The sequence below is a fragment of the Asterias rubens genome, chromosome 10 (genome assembly GCF_902459465.1).
Source record: "Asterias rubens chromosome 10, eAstRub1.3, whole genome shotgun sequence".
Lineage (NCBI taxonomy): Eukaryota > Metazoa > Echinodermata > Asteroidea > Forcipulatida > Asteriidae > Asterias > Asterias rubens.
This window is the reverse complement of record NC_047071.1, coordinates 3665529-3692984: the sequence shown is the minus strand read 5'-3', so window position 1 is coordinate 3692984 and position 27456 is coordinate 3665529. Positions and strand designations below refer to the sequence as shown.

At 38.3% G+C, this 27456-nt stretch overlaps 1 protein-coding gene across 2 annotated transcripts in view; it reads left to right on the top strand.

Annotated features, from left to right (window-relative positions):
• The first annotated feature begins 7338 nt into the window (after positions 1 to 7338).
• The window catches only part of LOC117295730 (insulin-like peptide receptor), a 28666-nt gene continuing 8548 nt past the window's right edge, over positions 7339 to 27456 (top strand). Inside the window, exons 1-10 of one of the 2 annotated variants that reach the window (XM_033778450.1) lie at positions 7339 to 7484; positions 8777 to 8881; positions 17110 to 17254; positions 17653 to 17864; positions 18574 to 18703; positions 19277 to 19488; positions 20224 to 20394; positions 20737 to 20923; positions 23678 to 23710; positions 27073 to 27371. In XM_033778450.1, coding sequence (XP_033634341.1) covers positions 7406 to 7484; positions 8777 to 8881; positions 17110 to 17254; positions 17653 to 17864; positions 18574 to 18703; positions 19277 to 19488; positions 20224 to 20394; positions 20737 to 20923; positions 23678 to 23710; positions 27073 to 27371 — 1573 coding nt within the window. In that variant the 5' untranslated portion in view covers positions 7339 to 7405. The remainder of the gene's footprint in view (positions 7485 to 8776; positions 8882 to 17109; positions 17255 to 17652; positions 17865 to 18573; positions 18704 to 19276; positions 19489 to 20223; positions 20395 to 20736; positions 20924 to 23677; positions 23711 to 27072; positions 27372 to 27456) is intronic. The other variant, XM_033778449.1, reaches the window with a different exon arrangement.

The following is a 27456-nucleotide window of genomic DNA, read 5'->3' as shown; positions in this document are numbered from 1 at the left end:
ATTGCACTACATTCCCTACTCTAAGGTTTTAAAAGTACACTACCTTGTTGTTGATAAACCAGGTTTAGAACTGCTTGCTTGTTTGTTTGCTTCTAAAACCCTTGAGCTGCAAAAAAAGTGGCGATAAAAAGGAAATTTCTCACTGAAAACCAAATGAAATATAATTTATTTTGAAAGCAACACTTTGAAATGCAGCAAGTTTATCAACATAAAATATAATGTAAAATTGGAAAGTCTGCTGCCACCTAGCGTTCCAAAGTCTCTCAATTGTTCAATTCAAACATCAATAATAATAATAATAATAAGACTTGTAATGCGCACATATCCACCCTGCTGGGTGTTCAAGGCGCAGTAAAACCAAAACAAAAACAAAAACAAAACACAAAGAAAAACAGACACAACAAAATTAGTCATTGAAAACCTGTGACATAAGATAAGTTTTGAGAAGAGACTTGAATTTTGCGGTACAAACACAAGATCGAAGATTAAGTGGTAGAGAGTTCCAGATGCGTGGCGCGGCTGAAGAAAAAGACCTGTCACCCCATGAGTGTCGAGACTTGGGTTCAATGAGGAGAAGCATGGAACTTGATCGAAGATTCCTTGATGGAGTGTAAACTTGAAGCAGGTCAGAAATATAGTGGGGAGCCTTGCCATTTAGAGCTTTGTGGACAATGAGCATCAGCTTGAAGATGATTCGTTGAGAGATAGGGAGCCAGTGTAGTTGTTTCAGAATGGGGGTGATAGAACAGGATTTTCTAGACAGTGTCACAATGCGGGCAGCAGTATTTTGGAGCCGTTGAAGTCGGGAAATCTGGTTGTTAGGAAGACTGTAGAGAAGAGCATTGCCGTTGTCAAGACGAGAAGTAACAAATGCATGAATGACCTTTTCAGTGGCACTTTTGTCCAAGTACTTGCGAATCTTACCTATATTCCTGATGTGATATGATGATAAACGAACAATATTGTTGATGTGTGGCTGAAAGGTCATCGATGAATCAAAAATAACCCCCAAGTTCAGAGCTTTCAGCGAAGGAGCTATCCGAGCATCACCGATGGAGATGTACATCAAGAAGTACATATAGTATTTTAGGATAATGAGGGCTCAAACACCGATTGCTGATGATTAGAACAGGCGTAAATAAATTGTTTGGGGATGAGTAACCAACGAGTGAAAGTTATCAGAGGGTAACCAAACACACTAAAAGGTGATAAGGTTTTCATTCGTGTACCTGATGTATGGAGTCATAAAGAACATTCTGACAATTCTGTTCTTAACCTTAAATATAAAAAGCTCGTTTGTGATGTGTACAACTTTGTTTGAAAGAGCGAACAGGTTTAATGTTTTGTTTTGCCAATAGGCTGTAATACAATAGAGCACAATGTCTTCATTATTTTGACAAATAAGTTGAGTTGAAACTTGATAACGACTGGTTGGTTTACCTGGGTTAAATTACTAATGGGAACAGTCAGTTTGATGACGCTCTTATACAAGCTATAGTTTCCAACATGCCGGGGAAAAAAAGATCCAAAAGACATTATCAGGAGTCTGTATAGCTGACTTTTGTCCGCCTTTCCCTTTGATTAACGATCCAGCTGTGCATAACACGTCGGGACTGAACAAACAATTCCTTGGAACGTCTCTCCCAGATTACGCAGACTCTGCACCGTGTCCATGTCAAGCAATCTCCGCTACTCTACCGCGCTACTCTACCGCGCTACTACACCGCGGAGGGGAATAACAGGAGTTTCTGTGCGGAAATGAAAGAAAGACACACCACTGTTTGTGCCACATTGCTTCTAACCCCTACGTGGTAACTGAATGAACGTGTTGTCTGTCTAGTTGAGATGAGGTGTGGATGAGAAAGATACCTAGTTGCTCTAGATAACGTAGATTATTAAACTTGTCTCAAGCTGAGGAGAGTACAGAGGAAGTTGATTGTTGTTAAGTCTGACTTGATGTTATTTGTGAAAGGGACTAAACGGCATGAAACGGATGCCCAACACTCCAAATATTGTCAGTGATAGGAGAAGTGCAAATTAAATGGCTTGACTTCCATATGTGTTTATTATCTCCAACAATTTGTCCTGAGGTAAAAACACCTGACATTGTACTACTTAATAATCCATATCACTTTGTTGAAAGTCCCAAACAATTATCTTCACTCGATCCTTGTATAGCCATCCTTTCTTCTCCCCCACCTGCCCCACCCCTTTCATATCAATCAAACACCAGGCCAGGGGTGCGTTCCACTCGCGCAAACGTTGCCAACAGTTGCGCACGGTAGCCAACAATTTCAAGTGGAACGAGTTGTGTGCTGCCACCGCTGGCGAACGTTGGCAACTTTAGGCGAACATACTTCTGAGGTGTTGGCGAGTGGACAAGCATACGGTATTATTTCTTTGTCACAAACATAATTACATTGTATTTTCGATGATTTATAATGAAGATTTAAAGTAACAAAGTTAATTAGTTGAAGAAATGATGTAGAAAAGAGGACTATAAGTAAGTAAAAAAAAATAAATACTGCGTATGGTGCGCGCCATCTTCATTTCAGGGCGCCGCCATATCGACTTCGCGTAATGCGCACCAATCGTTCCAAAGATAAAAAACGTTTACGCGAACAGTTGCGAGTCGTTTGCGTGAGTGGAACGCACCCCTGGATGGCCTCCGTTGCCCCTGGTCTTGGCCTTGGTGCCCCCTCAAAAATGTCCCATGGACTTTCAGATTTTACAAAGGAAGTGCCCTTTTGCAAAAAGAAAAAGGCCTTGCCCTTTCAAAGATGAAGTTCCAGGCCTGAAACACTCTTCGTTAATGTAACGATTCTTGCTTTCATAACCACACCCGCCCCCCCCCCCTCCCAAGAATCTTGTATTGACTCGCTCCTTCCATCTGCCACTAAACAACTAAAGAAGTAAGAAGTTTCTCGCATCTATACCTGATGTCACCTTATTAAATTAGTACTTGTTGCAAAACAACAACCTGTCATAATAGATGTTAAATTTGCATCGGGGATAAAGAATATTAATTTTGGTTTTTACCCATACACCGATGTGTGTTAGCACTGTATACTCAGTACTTTCCCGAGTCCTGTGAAAAAATATCACAGGCATGTTACTCGGGTGGGATTCAACCCACGACCCGATGCAAATTTAACATCTATTATATCGTTGCGGTACCCGCTGCCAAAACATAGGATTCGAACTGTCTCTAGCTGCCGGGCAACCTCGGTAGTCTAGTTGGTAAGACACTGCTCTAGAATTGCAAGGGTCGTGGGTTCGAATCCCACCCGAGTAACATGCCTGTGATATTTTTTTCACAGGACTCGGGAAAGTACTGAGTATACAGTGCTAACACACATCGGTGTATGGGTAAAAACCAAAAATTAATATTCTTTATCCCCGATGCAAATTTAACATCTATTATATCGTTGCCTACCCGCTGCCAAAACATAGGATTCGAACTGCCTCTAGCTGCCGGGCAACCTCGGTAGTCTAGTTGGTAAGACACTGCTCTAGAATTGCAAGGGTCGTGGGTTCGAATTCCACCCGAGTAACATGCCTGTGATATTTTTCGGTGTATGGGTAAAAACCAAAATTAACAACCTGTCATGCCTCGCCTCCTGAGGGTAGAAAACAATGATGAGTTATATCACACTGTAGCCAGACAATGCCCTAGTGTATCAATCAGTCCAATCATGGTCCAACCAGGTGATTGTACTGTGAGATTTTTTTTTTTTAATGAGGTTCGTTGGGATGCACAATCCCTGATTAGTTCCCTCGATGCTCGCAAGGTCAAAAAACAAATTAATTTTAATATGTTTGGTCATGGTCGTCTGATCATACCATAAGGCGCAGGCTGATTAACGAGCGATCACACAAACAGCATCTCGTGGGTTTGTGCCATTTGTACTCTCTTATTGTCGTTCGTAATGGAAAGATGAATACTTGTAAACACTCATGATTAATTTCCCCAACCTGCAGGTGATTGCATTGAAAAACAAATTTACTCCCCAGATTTATAAATTGTTTATAGGAAATAAATGCATGTTGATTTGTTTCCTGTTACATCTACTTCATAAAAGAGAAATAAACACAGCAGATCATGACATTTTGTAGGGCTTTAATTTAGTTATGTCTATACTCTTCACTTATGCATACTAACTATTTTGTTATTATGGCATATTTGTTCTTCTTACCCAATAAACAATTTGATTATAATATTTGTGTTCAAGCCTGCACACTCTGTATCTAATTGTTGTTATTACGACAGTTAGGTTCTTGTTGCTTGCTGGACAATTTGTTGATAAAAATTATTTCCATTCAAAGATTTTTCTGCAATTTACATGAAGAAAAATTCTTCATTATTGAGTGGAATTAAATTGAAAATGAATTATATTGAAAATGAACTACAGACGCCAGTGTAAGTTGTAAATATTGGAGTGTTTGCATTTAAGTGCTTTGAGCGCACTGTTTCTGAACACATAAGGAATATCTAGGGATCGACCTTGTTTACACAACAATGAAGATTATGTTTTGTATTACTGGGTGAGAGGGAGGTAAATACAGGCATACTTGTGATGTAGGTCATCTGCAATATCTTACGTGACCCAAGCCTGGTTCTAGATTGCAATACCTGCTACTACTAACACATAGGATTCAAACTGCCTCTAGCCACCGGCTAGCTCTAGCAATGCAAATTTCATGGGTTCGAATCCCACCTGAGTGATTTTCCTGTGGGTTTTCCTTTCACAGAACTCGGGGGGAAGGTGCTACATGTACAATGCCTACACATTGGTGTAAAGGGGGAAACAAAACATATTTGTTTTCTAGATGGTTCTGCATCCTTACTTTGGACCCAACACAGCTCTGTTTTGTTTTTCCGTCCACTCCTTCCCTGAGAATCTTTTCTCTATACCCCACTGTCTTTTCCTATAATAGGTCTCTCTTGCTCATATTCCACTCTACTATGAGGGTTTAAACATCACCATTTGTTTTAATTTAATGTTGCAGAAATAATTGAGTGCTGGGGGCTAGGGACTAAATGGTGCGTTCATGCATGTCTGATGTAACATGTCAAGTTTTTTTTTCTTTTACGAGATCACAAATCCACTTGAGTCTGAGTCACTTTTTCCTTCCGAGACGCCATTTACTAAACCGTTGTTAAACTTTAAGCAAAAACATTTTCTAATTGATAAAAAGTAGACAGTTGACATTGAACTTAAACAAAAAAAACTTAAACTGTTTCAGACATACGGTAGGAGGCGTACGCCTTTTGGCGATAGTTATTTTTTTAAACTTTTATGCTCTCCTGGGCACCCCACTGTTGTTTTACTTTGTTTTCTAAAATATGTTTAATGTATACTGTGTACATGTGCTTGTAAATGTGATTGCCCGAACAAATATTATTATTATTATAGTATTCTTGGGTTACAACTCTTTCCTAGAAGAGTTCAAAATTGAAACCATTCTATAGGAGTGTGAACACAGGTCATTACACTATGTGACATTTGTCTTTTGCAAATAACTTCCTAATGGCTTAGGGAATAAAATGATCTCTCCAGGATAACAGAAGGGGCAGTCGCTAGAGTCTGTCCAGGCAGCGTATTTATAATGGACTCGCGTTACAGAACATAGAATCTATTTTCTTATAAGCCGTAGATTTCCTTCTTGAAGTTTATCAGAATGCTGCCATCTTTGTAATCCTTCTTTACTGATGATCCATTGAAACTGGGGCTTTGTGGTTCACTCTGGGTTTGGACCTGTTCACTTGTAAAATAAAAATAGCCATGGCCCAATAAGCCATTTGCGTGTTAGATTTGAATATTGTCTGGAACAATGACGTGCTTGATCACAAGTTACCACTTAAGTTTGAATTCCTTAGACTATTGAGACAGTTGCTATGTCACATGATTAGGGGGGAGGCTATGCGTAGTTTAAAATACGTACGTAAGAGATGGTGAACACCCATACACAATTCTGAACCAAAATGAATATTCTTATCCCGATGCAAATTTAATATCTAATAAAAGTGATCTTTGGTTTTGTTTTTCCTCCTTGCAGTATGCCCTTCTCGTTGCCAGTCAGCCTGTGATGAATCTTTGACTTGTTGTCACGAGTCATGCATTGGTGGATGTGATGGACCTACAGATAGAGACTGCATTGCGTGTCGGAACCTCATCCTTAATGGCAGGTGTATAGACAGATGTCCAGAAAATACATTTGTGGTAAGTTTTTATAAATTAATAGTTGTCCCGGCCTATTTCTTACCTCCCCCCAGGTAAAAAAGGAGGACAGTTCTTTTCAGAACTGAGAAGTCTCCCAAACTCCGGAAATCTACTCTGCGGTAGTAGAATAGAAAGCAAGACAAGTTCTTTTAAAAGAATATAATCTACCTGGCAAGTAGACACACACATTTTTTATTGATACATGCAATGCCTCAAATTCCATACTTTTGTTTAAATAGTTGGTCTCTGATATAGAATACAGAATGGGGATTATAGGTGAAGGTTAAGGTTGCTTGCTATGCTTAACAAGAAGTTTAATTGTTAACTTGAAGCTTTAGGTCAGTTTGATCATTAGTTACTCAGTTTGACCATCAATTAGTTTATTTGACCATCAAGTAGTCATTTTGACCTTAATTAGAATCAATTACCCAGTTTGACAATCAGTTGGTCAATTTGACAGTGGGTCAAAAGTTGATCACCGATTACTCTGTTAGACCATCAACTTGTTGCCCCATTCAGTTTGTCCATCAATTTCTTAACAACAAAGCAAACTTTAACAGTGGCTTTACCCTAACTCTAACTCTACGCATTAAAGGAACACGTTTTCTTGGATCGGTCGAGTTGGTCTTTGAAAAGCGTGCTGTAACCGTTTGTTGTCAAATGTATATGGTTAGAAAGATATTGTAAAAGTAGAATACAATGATCTACACAAATAAGCCTCGAAATTGCGTGGTTTTCTTTTTACTCTGTCGACTAACACGGTCGGCCATGACTCCCATAAATGGCTGACCGTGATAGTTCGCAACGTAAAAGGAAAACCGTGCAATTTCGAGTGATACTTATGTTGGTCATTATATTCTACTTTTAAAACATCTTTCTAACCATATGCATTTCATAACAAACGGTTTCAATTACTTTTAATAGACCAACTCGTCCGATCCAAGGCAACGTGGTCCTTTAATCCTTGGTTTAGGACAATAATATCAATAAAAATTGCAAACATGAAACATTTAGAGTCTTTGTAGACTGTAGGAGGGAAGTCTGTTCTTTACGTATGATTGGAAATAATCAGTTATTATGGTTACTCTTTGATTTGTTTTCCCATTTAGTATCAAAATCGTCGGTGCATTCAAGCCGATAAATGTCCGCCTAAATGGAAACTTCACAAAGGTCATTGTATTATGGAATGCCCAACCAGCTACATCACCAACATTACCAACTCACGCTTCTGTCAACAGTGCGAAGGACCCTGTCCAAAAGGTACAATGACCAGGAGGGAAATATAACAGTCATTAATGTATCCTTTTGACCAGGAGGGGAATATAACAGTCATTTATGAATCCCTTTGACTGATAGAGAGGTCCATTAATACAAATGTTATACATCCTACTTAGAGTTGTGTAATTTAACTGCTAAGGGGAAATGAGTGTTGGGAGTGGAGACAGTTACAAGCACTGGCTGGTAAACTGCACAATTAGTATTATCAACACGTGGCTTATTGGCTGGTAACTGTTGGAGCAAAGCGTTGTGTATTGGTTGATTACATGTTTTTACCTGGCAAGATTTCTCAGTGCTACGCAAATTTGTGTGCTTAAACACATTTATGAAATAATTGCCTGTTCTAGGGACTTATATGCAATACTTGTAGCTAAACATGGAGTAAACCCAAGTCAGATTGGACATGGGGGCCAATATAAAAGCCACACAGTCCAATGCACTTTTTTTTCTGGAGAACAGAGGGCAATATACTAGTTATACTGACCATATGCATTACATAGTCTAGTGTTTTGTTTTACATAACATGCATGTAGTCAAAAAGCATGATGTTAAATTATATTTTGAAGATACAATTCTGCAATAGACAAACTCTTTGCCTGCTGTTCAAATTACATACATGAACTGGACCAAGTATGGAGCCTCGAGGAACACCAGCATAACTCAATTTATTCCCTAGAAATTGTACTCATGGTCAAATATTAATAACCATTTTTCAGCAAAGTTCCTATGATTGATAACACTGCCTTGTTAGCATTGGACTCAACATATGTCTCAATATTAAATTTAGTTTGTCCTTCCTCCAAGTATGTTCTAGTAGTGGACCAAGTAGTGAGCCTTGAGGGATACAGGATAGACACACATTCATGTCGTACTTTATCGTAGCAGCCAGTCTTATTTATAAATTACATTTACCCAAACTTGATAACATTTCCTGATGGTATAACTAAGAATTCTTGACAGTAATAGGTGGTATTTCAAACATGTCCTGATATTTCAGATAGAATAGAATCTGAGCTCTCATAGTGTTTCTGACCTCAGCATACTTGCTGGCATTTCTTCCCGTCATTATTAAAAAAATCTGAATGAAGATTCTTTGAAATTACAATCGCATTAGATGAGAGTGCTTTAACAGAAATGTCAGATTGCTTTCAAGTTTGGAGGAATAGTTAATAACCATCCAAGCGGGGTATTCAATCTATAACACCTTGAATGTGTTGAGAAAAATGAAGGTTTGTGAGTTATACTAATGTACATGTTGTGTTTTAATTTGACAGTCTGTGGATACGGCACCTCAATAGTCAACGCAGTAGGACATTCAGAGACACTGGCTGGGTGTACAGTCATCAACGGCTCCCTGGAAATAGGCATCCGTAGTGGAAGTAAGTTTCTTATCAACATTTTAATGAAATAATTTGATTCATTTTCCATTTCATGTGGCACTCGTGTACAACATTAACTCAGTGATTATGCCTCGGACCAACTGAGCACTGAGCATCAATAAGATAAAATGCAACCTTCAACCCAGGGGGTGATTAATTGTCTTCTTATGACCCTGGTAAAAGACAATTATAATTGCAATGCTTTGTGTAATTACAGGTACCGATAAAATGGTTGTAAAGTGATTGAATTATTTATGTAGCAGTGTATTGCAGTCAATAGGATTCAGGCCTGGTTCTTAGTAATCTCACCATAAGGTGGACCGTGGAAGCAGGCCTTAGGGCGTGTAAGAGTGTTACCAAGGGGTGTGACCAAGGTGTGGGCTTAATGGGTGTGGCCAAGGGGTGGGGCCAAATGGGTGTTTTTACAACAATTGAATTGGTAATATACAATTAATTTAGAAAAAAAAAAAAAACGTAAAATTAAAAAATTTCAAGACCTAAAATGAAAAAAAAAACCCAAAAAAAAACAAGCATGGATTTCGACCAAGGCTAAGGCTAATCACGAACGACTCAGAGGAAAATCCAAGAATAACTATTTTTTTTTAAACCTTAAATTAAAAAAAATTCAAGACCTAAAATGAAAAAAAAGAAACCAAGCATGGATTTCGACCAAGGCTAAGGCTAATCATGAACGACTCAGAGGAAAATCCAAGAATAAGTATTTTTTATAAATTCACTAGAAAGGATGATCTTACTGTTGAATTTCTTTGTCATGTTCCCTGTATTCACAATAAGCATATAAGGTTATTGTTCACTGAGGAACCAGACTCTGGTGTCACTTTGGTATGGAGGAAAAACAAGATACCCACACCGTCATTATAAAGAGCCATAGTGAGTGAGATTGCATACAGTGTGCTCTTTGAATGCCTTAGTAGAAGCCATTGGGTCTATGTCACCAAAGACAGATACCTTAATTATGTTTTCTTCCCAAGCACTTATCAGTTGAGATATTGTGACACGTGCACTATCCCTTCAACCGTTTCATGTCACTCTTGAACACACCACTGAACAGCAGTAGGGGACTTTACACAACTGAGAGACCATGTTTACTGGAGTCAGTTCTGCGACGGTTGAGACGGGCAAATATAAATAACCCCGTCCCAATGGTAGCCACGGTTACAAATGAATCTGTCTCGTGCCTTGACGCACCATAGAATTACAACTTGTTTTCAACCATTACCAGAGTGCTAGCACCTTGATGGCCTGAAGATGTTTTCTGAGGAGTCACGTTGATTTCAATTGCTACACAACACTTGAGGTCATTTGGGTCATGAAGGGTCAAGCAGCTAGGATATTTGGCTCATTAAAGACCAGTATTCTCACTTGGTGTATCCAAATGTGCATAAAATAACAAACATGTGAAAATTTGGGCTCAATGGGTCCTTCGAAGTTGCAAGAGAATGGTGAAAGAAAAAACACTGTTGTTTCATTACTTAGGGTGCTTTCAGATGCACCAAATGGCTTCTGCTGAAGTATTTTATTATTTTAGTGAGATATTAGCTCTTTCTTAAAAACTCTTGTTTCTCATAATGCTTTCAACAGCTCTCCATTGCTTGTTACCAAGTAAGTTGTTTTTTGCCTTAAAGCCATTGGATCCTTTCGGTTCAGAAACAAAAATAAAAGTTCACAGATTTACAAATAACTTACAGGGTTTACAGAAGGCAATAGTGAAAGACTTCTCTTGAAATAATATTCCATGAAATGCTTTACTTTTTGAGAAAACAGCAAAACAATATAAATTCTCGTTAACGAGAATTACGGATTTATTTTAAACACATGTCATGACACGGCGAAACGCGCGGAAACAAGGGTGAGTTTTTCCGTTGTTTTCTCCCGACTCCGATAACCGATTGAGCCTAAATTTTCACAGGTTTGTTATTTGATATAGAAGTTGTGGTACACAAAGTGTGGGCCTTGGACAACACTGTTTACCGAAAGGGTCCAATGGCTTTAAAGTAATAAATACAAGATGTGAGCATTATCACATATTGACGTCACATACAAATATTATGTACAATGTACCCTCAAGGTAGATGACATTCAGCTGCATCTAGGTTTATCCATGCGTTGGCGTTAATCACATTCTCATGTTTCATAATGGTGGCTAAATCCAAACCCCCAAAATAGCTTGACTTAATTATAACAATAATTAGATCTCGGCATGGGTTGAAACACAATGTTTGTTAGAAAAGGAAAGAATTAGATGTTTATAGGAAAATGTGTATTTTTGCACTCGATCATTGACGTCATTTAATAAAATTGCTTATTAGTTACGTTGTATCTGAACCATTTCACAAAAGTACTATTGAAAGAATTTAGAGGTAAACTTCTTTGATTTGAAGACATTAAGTAAAAAAAAAAAGTCTTGGCTAATTTGGATAGCAGTGATTGACATATTACTCATGTGGCTTCAAGTTCCAAAATGTCAACTTATACAAGGTCAAAGATTTGCCTGCTGTTTCTGTTATTTTGGGGTTTGATCAGTGAAATCTCCCTGGTTGCCACGGTCATACGAGTTCACAGAGTTCACATCTTAGCTGGATTTCCTTCAAACCTGCTTGTTACTGCTTTTTCAGTTTTCTAACTGGACTCCCATCTTGTCTATCAATCAGCTACAGTATGTATACCAGTAGTGGCTTAGCATGTAGTCATCACACACAGTGAAAACACTAAAGGAAATAGAAATATACAAACCATAGAGTTATATATAAGAACTAGAGGGCGCACGAGTGATACTTCGTGCACAAACGCCACGGGACCGCAAGATGACAAGCGCGTCATTCTGCATGTGCGTTGAATATGAAATACACGTTTGAGTTTTTTTTTTTTTTTTTAACGCTCACGCGATGCTGTTTGTTCAACTTACAAAATGGCCGCACAAACACACGCTGTGAGATGCCAGTTTTTGTCAACTTAGAAAATGGCCGCCTGCGCGCATGCCGGAGCGCGTATATAGGCCAGTGTGCCCTCTAGTTCTTATATATAACTCTATGATACAAACAGACCCTTTCAACCATGTGGCATTTGCAAGCCTCATATAATAACCCACGGCACCACAGCAACTGCCAAGGTGCCCTGTGCTTTTTGTTGTAATGCCCTCCTTGCAAAGTTCCAATACAAATTTACATTTTCCTCTTAGAAGTGCCCCCTTACCAGAGAGGACAATTGTTGTGTCCCTTCAAGAGGGAAGTTCAAGGCCTGCAGGCATACTTTATGTAGTGTGCATGTCCTCAATGGAGTGTACATAGTGAAAGGTTTTCGTTTTTGAAACAATCCTTATGCCGGTTTGATAAACGATTTATATTTAAAGACAGTGGGCACTATTGGTAATTGTCAAGGACCAGTCTTCTCACTTGGTGTATCTCAACATATGCATAAAATAACAAACCTGTGAAAATTTGAGCTCAATCGGTCATCGAAGTTGCGAAATAATAATGAAAGAAAAAAAACCACCATTGTCACACGAAGTTGTGTGCTTTCAGATGCTTGATTTTGAGACCTCAAATTCTAAACTTGAGGTCTCGAAATCAAATTCGTGGAAAATTACTTCCGTCTCGAAAACTACGTCACTTCAGAGGGAGCCGTTTCTCACAATGATTTATACTATCAACCTCTCCCCTTTACTGATTACCAAGTGAGTTTTTTTGCTGATAATTATTTTGAGTAATTACCAATAGTGTCCACTGCCTTTAATCCTTTCATACAGTGGAGAGGGAGCTTTTAGGTCAAAACAAATCAACAATTCCAAGTATAACAGGTCATTCTACCTTCTAGTACCCACAAACGTGCTACGGCAATATCCCTTCAAATTAACACTGTGCTACCCACTGGGTATAACAGTGGGGTGAACATGTTTAGAATTGAAAGGTTTGCATGGCTAGTTGTGTGTAGGTACTTGGTCACTAAGGCTCCGTTCATCTTCCATGCATATTGATCGTTATTTCCAGTCCCTACACGTCCTAGGTAACCTTTATTTCCTCTCTACTAGGTGTTAGTTTTCCTTTCTTACCGTCAATTATATTTGAGATTGTTGGTTGCATTAATGTCTATTGCCTTGGGATGCTGAGGCTATAAACAACTCTCACTAGCAATAGTTATTAACAGCAACATGGAAAGCGTGAATAACAAGTGCCGAAAAAAAAACAATGTTAAATAAGGAAATATTAATCATGTAAAAAGGTTTTGCAAATCTCTTATGACTTCATGTTTTGATTGTGATCGACAAACAAGTCATAGTGACAGGCCCTTTGGGATAACTTTATGAGAACCATATATTTGTCCATCAATCTACTTCTTATTTTATTACTTTCAAAACATGTATTGAGTTCCTATAAATAGTCAAACCGAGATAAAAATTGTCTTTTTTTTAGTTTGGGCATGTGATTGTTGACTGGGCGTATTATTTATGCATTTTGTTCTGAAGTTGTTTCTGAAAGATACCATCTTGAGTAAAACAAATTACCATCCAAAATCCCATCAGAATGATGAATATGTACACAATTTGCTCCACTATTTATTTTGTCTCGGAAATACAATCTCTCTCAAATGTACCTTTTACATAACAACCTGTTAATTGCCTTTTTTTGCAATTATAATAATGATGTTAAATGCCTAGCAGCTCAAAGATTTGTTTTTTGAAAGTATTATTTGAGTTTTGAGATTCCTTTAGGGAGTAATATAAACTCCTCACCAAAGTGCTCGTTCACTCATTAAATACAGTCATCTCCTGTACCCTCCTCGCTACCCGTTCAACCTTCCAGACACAGAGTGCAATGAATAATAGTTTCTCAATGGTAGAAATGTCAAGGGTGCAAGCTGGAGGTTTTTGAAGGTCATCTTTGCCTTCTAGGAGAGACTTGTTCGGTAGAGCTGTCTTGTTTTTCTTCCCTTCAAATTCACATAATCAAATTGAGGTTGAGATGAACTTAGTCTTGGCCCTTTTTTGTTTTATGGAAATTACTATTCGTGGTTATAGACTGCAGACAGGAAACAAGAGATTTAAATGAATTAAATGTAATTTATTTAAACAATGATCCCATCAAATTTTGATATTGCTCGGAGGTTGGTAAGAGTTGAGTCCAATCAGCACTGAGTCCAATCCCACGAAAATACCTCCACTAAACAACAGATCAACTTAATAAAAAATACTGTCATCTTTGTTTTTTCTTATGTATCACCCAAAGTTAACCTCAGTGATGTGATTCCAACCGGGGTCAAGTCAACCCTGCCTCATCCCAGTTAGACCTTGGCTGTACCCCCAGTAGGGTGTCACCTAACAGTCATTCGGTCTCCTTATCCTCAGTGTGTCTGATACCCAACCTCAACCCTGCCTCATCCCAGTTAGACCTTGGCTGTACCCCCAGTAGGGTGTCACCTAACAGTCATTCGGTCTCCTTATCCTCAGTGTGTCTGATACCCAACCTCAACCCTGCCTCATCCCAGTTAGACCTTGGCTGTACCCCCAGTAGGGTGTCACCTAACAGTCATTCGGTCTCCTTATCCTCAGTGTGTCTGATACCCAACCTCAACCCTGCCTCATCCCAGTTAGACCTTGGCTGTACCCCCAGTAGGGTGTCACCTAACAGTCATTCGGTCTCCTTATCCTCAGTGTGTCTGATACCCAGCCTCAACCCTGCCTCATCCCAGTTAGACCTTGGCTGTACCCCCAGTAGGGTGTCACCTAACAGTCATTCAGTCTCCTTATCCTCAGTGTGTCTGATACCCAACCTCAACCCTGCCTCATCCCAGTTAGACCTTGGCTGTACCCCCAGTAGGGTGTCATTTATTTTTAGCAGTCCATAGTCTCCTGATCCTGGACTCTTGATCCAAAGGGTGATCCATGATGATCTAACTTATCCCATAGGCGTAGACACGGAAGGATTAGAACCACAAGTGAAGGATATATCGATAGTTTCACTGTTTGATGTTCATCTGATTCAGGTCTAAAGGCTTGAATATTCTAGATGATCTCGATTAGCCCAGAGGGGTACACACTGTTACGCCCTGTAGGGTTAAGCCCTGCAGATGTATACCCTGTAGGGGTAAGCTTTGAAGGGGGTAAGATACCCTGAGGGGTTCCTAGAGGGGGTAGAGTCTTGATTGTTGAGGTTAAACAGGGCACCATGTGTTAGCAACAGGTTATTATTGATACCTGCTGGTTTCAACATTCAAAATTAGCTGAAATTTAGGAGGTCAACTGGGCACACTAAACATGGTTGGATGTTTTAAAGGGAAAAGAACTTTTTACTTTGTGATAGAATAACTTTGCAAAATAAATTCATGATAGATTTTCTAAAAAGTTGTGTTTGTGTGGACATTAGACCAGTATTCTCGCTTGGTGTGTCCAAACATATGCATTAAGTCTGTGAAATTTTGGACTCAAATGGTCATTGAAAATGCAATGAAAGAAAAACACCCTTGTTGCACACCAGCGCACAGGGCCCAAGTTCATGGCTCTGCTTACTGTAAGCAAAGAATCGGCGCTTACAGAAGCAGGGAATTCTGTGCTTACGGCAAGCGTATTTCACAGGTTAGCGGCAAATTTTGGCTTCTGCGCATGTGTACTCCACGTTACTAGGCATTCTACGCTTACAAGGCTAGCACAGAAATTTGGCGCTTGCACATGCGGAGAAAAGTGACCGTTAGCGAAGAATTCGGCGGTAAACAGAGCCATGAAATTGGGCCCAGGTAATTTCACTTGAGTAACTAAACAAAACTATGGTCATGGTTTTATCGCACTCTGGCTCATAGATATTAGCTCGCTCTGTCCCCTTTTCACTCTGTCCCCCAATACGCATAGCGCCCTCTGTTGAATCCTCCTCATTCAGCCCACGCTAATTCCACATTAGAAGAACATAATCTCCAGGGGACAGACTTCCCTGGGGGTCGCAGATATATTTACCTTCTCTTAAGTAAGCGGGAACACCTTGTGTCTATTATTACAAACACTGTAATCCTAGTTACTTCACTTTTAATAATACATTGCCATTAGGAATGCAAACATAAAGTTTTCTCTCTAATATCATAGGTTATATTTGTCCATTCAATTAGTATTAATAAGTTACCCCTAGCAAAGAGATAAGTGATCCATGTACGCCAGAATGTTTTCCATTAAAATTGCTTTTTGTTTTCTAGTTTTGGGTTAATGACTATTTATACACGTCGTTCATTCGTTAGGTCATCAAACGTGTAAAAAAAATATACATATATATATATGTAGAGAGAGAGAAAATTAAGGTTTTTATGGAAAGACACCAATTTGTGGTTGAACTTCTTTGATTATTTATTTTCTTTTTACTTTATTTCTCTCAAAATTACACTCAATAGAGATATTAAAAGATATGGAGAAGGCTAGACCAAGGAGGAAAATTTTCATTTTTTCCCTATAACCTAAAGGTTGAGTCTGACGATAAAAAAATTAAACAAGTGAACAACATTTAGTAAACAAGTTGTTGAAGACTTCATTCCTCAATTCTGCCTAATGCACTGTACATTATCAGCAGATATGTGACTGAGCGTCAACATTCACAAGCCATTGGTTTATAGCCAATCAATCCAGTATTTTCTTGAGTGTCCCAAATGGATCCAGTTTATTAAAACATAACAGCGATACACAACCCCCAAGACACTTAAAGTGACTCAGTACTGCCGGAGGCACCCCCAACTGAGTTGTGAAATTAACCGGCATGAAAACCAGCCAGTACAAGACAAGTCAAACAGGTTGAGTTGACTGAGCAATTGCGGTTGTTGTAAGTGTATCATTTTTGTGGCATTACTATAACCAGCGTGACTGCTTGATCATACTAAATATAGCCACAGATACAGGTTGTGGTTGAATCCAACATGGGGATCAAAATAAGACTATGAATGAGAAGAAAGTTTAGATTTGAGAAATATTTCTTTGTGTCGGAGCCAAAGCATTGTATCCCCTAAAATTTGAGTTTTAGTTTGTCAAAAATGTTGTATCTCGCTTTTGAAAGGGCAAGAGAGCACCAAGGGATTTTATCCTTGGTAAATGGCACCCTATGAGGAAACTACATTTCTACTGGATCATTTCGAGGGCACCAAGGCAATGACCAGGGGGAGTGGACGCAATCGCCTTTATTGCCTCAGTAAAATATTGGGCCTGCAGCATCTATCTTTATGATAATTGTTTTGTCTCTTTGCAGCGAACATCATGAAGGATTTGGAGAAGAATTTAGGTATGATTGAAGAGGTGACAGAGAAGATAGTTATTCGGATGGCTCACTCCCTGGTCAGCCTTAACTTCTTCAAACGTCTCAAACGAATTGGTGGACGTGACCTTGAGAATGGGTGAGTAAAGATTTGCGGGTTGAACAAAGACAAATTGACTAGAACAGGATTTGAACCTCCGGATGACCTCCGGATTAATGTGTCGGCACTCTACAAACTTTTTTTTTTGGGGGGGGGGGGGGGTGGGGGGGGGGGTGGGGGCCTGTCAGAAGCCATTGAAACTGTAACTGCTATGTAGCCAGTGATCACACCCAAGTTTACGAAACAACCTTGGAGGCAGCAGCCAGTATATTTTAAACATATGTTTGTAAGATTCCCCGACTTCAAGCTAATAAGAAGGAAAGATTATTTTCGAACCTGTCAAGATGATTTATTTTGAGTAGCCTCAGTTAAAAATTAAAACTGTTTCCCCATCAATTATAAAATAATTATTTTTTGTGTGTATACTTTCCTTTTAGTTTGTATTCCTTCTACTTGCTAGACAACAGAAACCTGCAAGAGCTTTTTGACAGTCGGAGCTACCCTAACATCACCATCGGCAACGGCTCGTTGTTTTTCCACAATAATCCCAAGCTCTGTGTGTCCCGGATCAGAGACTTCCAGGAAAAGGTCAACTTTTTGACCCCGCCGCTGAAGAATAACTTTGGAACAAACGGAGATCAAGTGGCATGTAAGTTAAGTTAAAGCACACTTTTTGGGAGCGTGTTTATCTGTTGCTGTTTCTCTGTTGTTGTTTGTCTATTGTTGTCTAAAGCTTTTTGTGTCTTGGTTAGAAACCTTCAAAAAGAACATGAGCAAGAGACTGTACCATAATTTCTTTTTCCTTCAGATTGGACATAGGTTTCTAGATTGGTAGTGCATAAAAAAACAGAACACTTATCTTGGAAGAGTAGAGGTTAACCCCTGTGTTCGTGGTTTACACAACAAGCACCCCTTTTACAGGTTGCGAGCTGCAGTGATTAAGTTCACTTATGAGGCAAGCTTGGATTCAATACCATGAATATGGAATGCAATTATCATTATTAATTTTCTAAGAAGAAAAAGAAGACAAAAATAAGCTCCTGAGAGGCCCTGGTGATATCAGGGCCCAGTTTCATAAAGCTGTTCAGAAGAAAAAGTTTGTTTTCTTTGTTAAGCAACAATCAAATGGGGCACCAGACACAACAATGCAAGCTTTATGTAATTTTGGCTGGTAACCTGGTTCTGCTAAGCAAGTTTGCTGTGCTTACATGCCATATGATATTAGCCCCAGGTATCTGCCAGTCAAGACGATGTTGTGGTGACATTTCAGATAAAAACATTGGGGTTCCTTAACCAACTATAATGTCTTATTATCCCTCCCACTCATTGGTTGAATCTATTAATTTTTATTTGACCAGGTAATGCTCAAGTCATCACGGTGGTTGCCTTACCAAACTCTAGTACACTCACTCTTGCATGGAAACTGGATATCGATCTTATTAAAGATAAACGCAATCTGCTTGGATTTATTGTTTCTTATCGGAAAGCGTAAGTACAAATGATGTCATACTATTGACTAATTTTAATATCATTTAACCCTTGAACTGTTTTCAAAGTCCTGCCCGAATGTTATAATTATAAACTGGTATACTACAACCAGTTCATGTTATTTGAAAGATAACAATACACTTTTGTTTAAAGACAGTGTACACTATTGGTAATTGTCAAAGAGCAGTCTTCTCACTTGGTGTATCTCAACATATGCATAAAATAACAAACCTGTGAAAATTTAAGAAAAAACACCCTTGTCACACTAAGTTGTGTGCTTTCAGATGCTTGATTTTGAGACCTCAAGTTTTAAACTTGAGGTCTCGAAATCAAATTCGTGGAAAATTACTTCTTTCTCCAAAACTAGGTCACTTCAGAGGGAGCCGTTTCTCACAATGTTTTATACCATCAGTCTCTCCCCATTACTCGTTTCCAAGTAAGGTTTTATGCCAATAATTATTTTGAGTAATTACCAATAGTGTCCACTGCCTTTAATGGAAATTGTTTCAAGAAAAGAAACAGATGGTTTTGTGTGTTACTAAATATTGATGTTTTTGTTTGGATTGAGCGTAGGCCTCATAAGAATGTAACAGCTTTAGACGGTGAGGATGCTTGTGGGACTAGTATGTGGCAATCAGTTCTTGAGAAAGCAGAGAACAGGATCGCCATTGTGGTTGGATTGGAACCTTGGACACAATATGCAATATTTGTACGAGCTTACATGATATCATCGGCTGAGCAGGGAGCTCAAAGTGAAATAACTTACATCACTACCAAGGAGGATGGTAAGATCTTGATATCATTTTACTTTATGTCCTTCCCGAACTGCTCCTCGCCCCCCCCCTTCCTACCCCTTCACCCTCCCTCCTCCTTCCTTCTCACCTAACCATCCTTAGTCATATCAAGCCCAATTTCATTATTCTGCTTACCAACAAACTCTATGCTTAAAATCACCATCATCCGCTTAATTTGCAAGCCGCCGAACTTCTGCATTAGCTTTGTAAGCGGGGAATGCCTAGTAGCGTGGAGTACGCACGCACACAAGCATGAGTTCCCTGCTTACCTGTAAATATGCTTGACAGAAGCACAGAATTTCCTGCTTCCGTAAGGGCTGATTCTTTGCTTACGGTAAGCAGAGCCATGAAATTGGGCCCTGTTCACAATTTGACGAAGCTACTAAACAGAAAACAATATCTGAACTTATTGGATTGCTAATTCCAATAAAAGAGATGTTGTCAACAGCTTACAAACCAAAACAAACCTACGATTTGACCAGAGTCTTTTTCAAATGTTAATATTTTTTGATGATTACCAACCAAAACAACCCTACGTTTTTACGAGAGTGTTTCTCAAATGTTAATATTTTTTGGTGATTACCAACCAAAACAACCCTACGTTTTGACGAGAGTGTTTCTCAAATGTTAATATTTTTTGGTGATTACCAACCAAAACAACCGTACGTTTTGACGAGAGTCTTTCTCAAATGTTAATATTCTTTGGTGATTACATTTTGTCCATAGAACCAGGACCACCGTCTGACCTGAGAGTCCGAGCTAACTCATCCAGTCAACTCATGATTTCATGGCAACTTCCACAGAAACCTAATAGTAACATAACTGCATACCAGGTACGATGGATCAAACAGGAGCTTGCACTCAATCAGTTCAGAATGAGAGACTTCTGCAGAGAAAGTAAGTATTGACCAAATAGTGACCAAATATTGGCTAGTACAGTAAATAATATTAATAATAATAACAACCCGTTTTTATATAGTGCTTTTCACACCCGGAGAGCGTCCCAAAGCGCCCCACATTATTACCCCTGGTCACTGGGCCTTATTTCACTCATTAAACCATCTCAGCTCCATGGTGTGGAGTGAATAAGTTTGCTTTTCTGAGAGTCTTTGGCTTCATAACCAGAATAATTGAAGTGAAATGAAATGAAATGAAATTGACACTGACACTGTAGATACCAGAGAGCGACTACATCCTGCACTGACACCTAATGAGTTAAGACGTTATTTTGTTTTGTAGAACCACCAATGTTACAGACTGAGTTCATCCCTGAGCCAGATGAGGAGGACTTTGACATGAATAAGACGTGTAAGGAAGGATGTTGCGCCTGTCCTAAGGACAAAGAAACACTCAAACGAGAAGAAGAAGAAGCTCGCTTTCAAAAAGAGTTTGAAAACTTCTTACATAACAACGTCTTTCATCAGAGGTAAGAAAAACAACCAACGTCTTTAAAAGTTTTGAATTTTGTTGCACGTTAACTTCAGCTCTCTGTTGAGCAATAGCAGGCAAAGTTTTCATCATTAGCAGCAAGTTTGAACAATCAACTTAAGGCCCTTTTTTGAAACCACAGCTTCGACTCAAGATTCGGTTTAGGTTAGCTTGGCCCTGCGTTTTTTTTTTTACAATTGCGCGTGCTTTGCCCTGTGTTTTTTTTTTTCTTTACAATTGCGCGTGCTTTGAGTATGCGTTCAGGTCTTCAGATGAGAGAACGGGGCCTGAAGCCAAATCCAAAGCTGAAGCCGTGGTATAGAAAAGGGCCTTAAATATCTTCCAAGTCTTTGTGATTTAAATAATAAGATAAAGATCAATCTTACCTGCAATTGGTATTACTTAAGATGAAGATTCTCAATAACAAGGGGTTCTCTGTGGGTGTAAAGTAACAACATTTAGTGAGAAACTTTGATAATGTTCATTCATGAACGAGTACCACTGCACTCCTCTGGAGGGATGTACTTATTGAACATTTAGTGAGAAACTTTGATAATGTTCATTCATGAACGAGTACGACTGTACTCCTCTGGAGGGATGTACTTATTGAACATTTAGTGAGAAACTTTGATAATGTTCATTCATGAACGAGTACGACTGTACTCCTCTGGAGGGATGTACTTATTGAACATTTAGTGAGAAACTTTGATAATGTTCATTCATGAACGAGTATGACTGTACTCCTCTGGAGGGATGTACTTATTGAACATTTAGTGAGAAACTTTGATAATGTTCATTCATGAACGAGTACGACTGTACTCCTCTGGAGGGATGTACTTATTGAACATTTAGTGAGAAACTTTGATAATGTTCATTCATGAACGAGTACGACTGTACTCCTCTGGAGGGATATACTTATTGAACATTTAGTGAGAAACTTTGATAATGTTCATTCATGAACGAGTACGACTGTACTCCCGGGAGGGATGTACTTATTGAACATTTAGTGAGAAACTTTGATAATGTTCATTCATGAACGAGTACGACTGTACTCCTCTGGAGGGATGTACTTATTGAACATTTAGTGAGAAACTTTGATGATGTTCATTCATGAACGAGTACGACTGTACTCCTCTGGAGGGATGTACTTATTGGAAACTAGATAGATGATGCATTGTCTTAATATTGCCATCCAAAGAAAGTAGTTTTGCACTTAATAAGAAAATAGCAACAATATTGTTGTTGGGTTTGTGTCACCATTGTCATGTCTAGGCACACTCTAAATCATTTCAGCTAAATGGCATCTAACCATGGATAACATGACCTTCTACCATTGCACATTGGGTTCACTGCATTTTTCATTTTCTGCAAAGTTTTTTTAAAAAATAAAACGAGTGGGGAAAAGGGACTTCTTTTTCTGCGGTGGAAAGCATTTTCTGCAAAGTTCTTCAAAAAAAAAAAAGTGGGAAAAGGGACTTCTCTTTGGGACATTCTGAAACAACCCTGGTGGTAAAATTCCCTTTCCTATCTCAGTTTGAATCACAATAACTTTTATTAACAAATATTGACCTAACACTATCGACCATGGATATGATTCTACCCAATTTAACCACTCTCTTTAACCACAGGTACTTACAAACTAATAATGTTGTGTTATTTGTATCCCCTCCCCTCCCTAACTAAGCCATGCATAGCGTTGTCAATAAATCATTTCATATGAAGTCTCTAGCAACAAAGAGAGGCTTACTAATGCTTGTAGGATATTCCAACCACGTTGGAGTTGGAAGCTTGGTGTCTCATTTCAAATTCATAATCACAGTCATGAATCAATACATTGACTCGGCTCCCTGCCTTACCCATGTTGACTGATTGATAAAGCCGGTTACCAGGGATTTATATTGATTATTAGGAGTTAATTATAATGTGTTTGGATACATTTTTTTTTAACAAGTTATTGTTGTCTATTTAAGCAAATAATGTAAACAACACAGTAGGAATTTGTTACAGCTGTTTTCAACACTTATTAATTATGGTAAATGATGATGTTGTTGCATTTTCTAAAGAAAAAACAAACAAAAAACAACATTCACAGAACCCTTTTTTTTATAGAAAATTAATGCCTTGATAACCTATTTTTAATATTCATGTTTTAGACAAGTTAGAGTTTGCTCTCATCCATGATTTGATGTGCATTGAAAACTTCTCTTTACTGACAGAATTTTTTTTATTTCAGAATCTCTAATTCCTTCTAGATTTTCTTATAATTCTTTTCCTGTTTGGAGTTTAAGTTAGGATTGAAATCATTCAACTTCATTTGAGAACCTTTTTTACCTGTCATTCCCGGAGATAATGAAACTATATTTGGTGGTAGTGTATGTTACAGTTACATTTCAACATCATTGGTTGATTCATCATTTGAGATCCCACAATCCTCATCTCCTGATTCTACCACAATTCATGACCCTGGGTATTCATATTAAATCTGAGTCAACGAATGTAGGAACTTATTATAGCACAATCAAATTATCAACATATATTGTGAATTTTATTCAACTTAAAAAAAAAAAAAATCAAAGACTTCATAAAAGCTGACTAACAGTTTGAAAAAGATTTTAAATTTAACAATTAATCGCTAACAATTAATTGATAACTAATCAGTGAACAACCTAACAGCTTCACCTTTTTTCCTCCTGGGCTTCATTCCTTCCCACCCTTCATCCACAAACCTCTACCCGTCATGTTACTATTAAAGGATTTACTTCAAGTTTAACGAATCAAACACAAGGTAAGGTTAAGGGTCACTATATCATGTCAACGGTCATTGAGTTGCATCCTGTACATTGAATGGTGTAGTCTGGTGCAGTATGTTGTATTTACATCAGAAGCCTTGAATGACAGAGCCATGCTTTTTTTTGCTTACCATTTTTTGCTGAATGCTTTGTATGTAATGCCTCGCTGTTGTTGTTGTCTCTGGAAGGGTCTCGCTCATTTGCATAACTTTGCATAACTTTGCATGTGGCCAGTGCAACACCTGCATGATATAGATGCACCCATTGATGATCAAGGAATTCCTACATGTGGTTATATTATTATAATGACTGTATTAATATAATGGGGATTAAAATTTGTTGAGATACTTGTTTTGACTTTGAATCAACAGGGACCTTCCTGACGACTCTATTTCTCATGACGCTTTCTACTATTACCATTATTATGACAATTAAGCTTTCAAAAAATTTCCCATTATCAAAACAAAAACTTTCCTTCCCTTAACTTAAAACTTTCAAGACTCTTTATCTCAAAGCACATCTGAATTTATAAATTCAATATTTTTGTTCCTTTTGTGCATGGTCGCACTTACTTTGAAGACAACTAAATCTATACACAACTTCATAGTTAGTCAGTAGTTGATCTTTTGTTGATTATTTCTTCTTTTTTTTTTTTAAAGACAGTGGACATTATTGGTAATTGTCAAAGACTAGTCTTCACAGTTGGTGTATCTCAACATGTGCATAGAATAACAAACCTGTGAAAATTTGAGCTCAATCGGTCGTCGAAGTTGCGAGATAATAATGAAAGAAAAAATATCCTTGTCACACGAAGTTGTGTGCTTTCTGATGCTTGATTTTGAGAACCTCAAATTCTAAACTTGAGGTCTCAAAATCAAATTCGTGGAAAATTACTTCTTTCTCGAAAACTACGTCACTTCAGAGGGAGCTGTTTCTCACAATGTTTTATACCACCAACCTCTCACCATTACTCGTTATCAAGAAAGGTTTTATGATGATAATTATTTTGAGTAATTGACCAATAGTGTCCACTGCCTTTAAACTGTAGTACATGTATTCTAGTTTAATGCCTGCTGATTCTGGTTTAGGTTGAAGTGTGTAGATAAAGTTGAAAGGGTGTGGGTAACGAGCCCTTTCTATCAAATCCATCTCCCATGTCACATCAGCCGCTGGTTTCACAAAACTGTGTGTGCGTCCACGTGTGCAACATTTATTGACTAAGTTGTTCACCACCTAAAATAAATCTTGCAAAGTTTTGTGATGCTACTTGGAAGGGAAGGGAGTTAATTGCTTAGGTAGCAGAGGAAAGATTCTCCTGCCAGTGTCACGCTATGTAGGGATCGAATCAAAGTTAACTAAGAGAGGTTCACGGCAACACCATGTGAAAATCTCTTTTGAGTAATGTTGGCTCTGTGAAAAGATACAAGGGCTAACTATTCAATGTCTCGATCAGTTTGCTCTGATCATCTTCAGGAGAATGCTATAGTTTGTATTCTTCTTGAAGTCTGAAACTAGTTGCCTGTGAAGAGTCACATGTGACATGGCCCTTACTTTCTTGCATTCGCTAAACACACCATTGGTTAGTGTGCTGTTGAGTTATGCAGTTGGTGCCATGTGAAAACTGTAGACTTTGCAGGAAGATCACCAGGTGTTACCAACTAGTGGTGTCTCTATGGATGTGTGACTATGATTAACTTTCACGGCTAGTTATAGTAAAGAAGCTTGACAAATATAGAGGCTTGACAACAATAGAAATAAATCAATTTAGAGTTTAGAATGTTTAGAATAATTGTTTTATTTTGGTTAGAGTTAATACACTGGATTTAGTAAAAGGAAAGCTGTCATTTTTTTAAAGGAAATATTTAGACCTGATGGATAACTGTGACATTTTAAAATAAACTAAAAAAAAAAAAAAAATTGAACTTGCTTCATAAATACTAAAGTTGTGTGTGGTTGGAACTTTCGGGCAGTCAGAAATGGATACAAATTTGAAATTGATTTTTTTTTTGAGAGTTTTGAAATCAGATTATTTGTCTCCAATGCTATCTTTTCCTGAATGATGAATTTTAGCTGGAATCTTGACCACAAATTTTGTTTGTATTTCAAGATTTCCTGCACATCAAGTTCCAGCTGTCATAGTTAAAAAATTTGAGTAAATAACACAAACATTCTTGTTTACAAAGTCACATTTGTGGACAGCAGTTTTCCTTTTAAATGATAACTGAATGCAGATACATACATGTATCTAAATAGTATACACATAATGAATGTTTATGAGTGCAATGGTGCGAATATGTTCATGAGTTGAAAGATGGAATGTTCTATTCAACGAGGCGGAGCCGAGTTGAATGGAACATTCCAGCTTTCAACGAATGAACATATTCGCACCATTGCACGAATGAAAAACATTCATTATTTGTTTTATATAACATCCAAGTAGAACTTTGTCATTTTGATTGAAAGAAACAACTTTCAAAACAAACAATTTCAACTGTAGAAGCCGAATGCTAGTAATTTTACTATGCCTTCTTGCAGTAACACCTGCTGCGTTACCAAAGACACGCGCACGCAGTGCTGTTTTTACTCAGCTTTTTCGTTCCATCCGAAAAGTACCATTGCACGCTGGCAGCGTGCCAGCGTGCAATGGTACTTTTCGGATGGAACGAAAAAGCACGGCGAGTGACTCAGCGTGCAATGGTACTTTTATTTGCTATCACGTGACGGACAATCCTCCAATCAAATGGCAAGGATCTGCTTGGGTGTTATATAATAGGGGATATTAGTTTGTAAATACATAGTAGGGGATATTAATAAATAGTTATATTCCTTTGGTATAGTTATTATCAAATCCTGTAGTAGTAGTAAAAACCAAAACCACCCATTATTTAATATTGATTGTCAATATACATGTATGTTTTAAATATTTCAATTGAGGGTGTGTTTTTAAACGTCAATGCGTGAGTGAGTGATTATGTAATGCAATATATCGCACCGCTGTATACTTTTTTATTGTACTGCACTCTTTCACTTGAGCTCAATTCATTCAAAACACTCGACTACACATTTATTGGATTTAAAACTGTGTAGTTTGATGTCTGTATGCATTGAGTATATGGATACTAAACAAGTCTGTTGTGTTTTGTGAGAAGCAAAGATATCTGTGTGAGATTGTATTGTCCCAAATAAGTTTCTTTTATTGCTTGATTTTCCTTCCCTCCTGAGACAAAGCTAAAGGTAATGTATTACTTACAGATGTACATTCCGTTTGAGTTTTCATTCCTTATTAACATGTTGATTTCTTGAGTGTATTTTAACATATCTTGTCTTTCTTCACTCAAAATTTCTCATCTCTTCCTAGACCTGGTTCAAGAAAACGTCGCCGTCGTGATGTCCCAGATACTCCTAGAGTGACCCTTCCATCCCTGACCACCCCACCCACTGCTGGACTAGGCAACGACAGTACGCCTAATCTAAAAGCTCCTATGGGTACCTCACCCGCCCCTACGCCCTTAGCACCCAAGGAAACATACGTCTTAGACACATCAGTGGTTCTGAATGATCTTGAGCACTTTTCAGAATATATGATAGAGGTCCGAGCGTGTAATAGTGAGCACTGTGGGCTGCAGATGGCAACGTTTGGGAGAACGTTGGCAAACGGTGAGTAAGACTTCTGTCTTGATCAGGAATGGAGGGAAACGAAGTAGGGCGGTTTAAGCAACCTGGGCCCAATTTCATGGTTCTG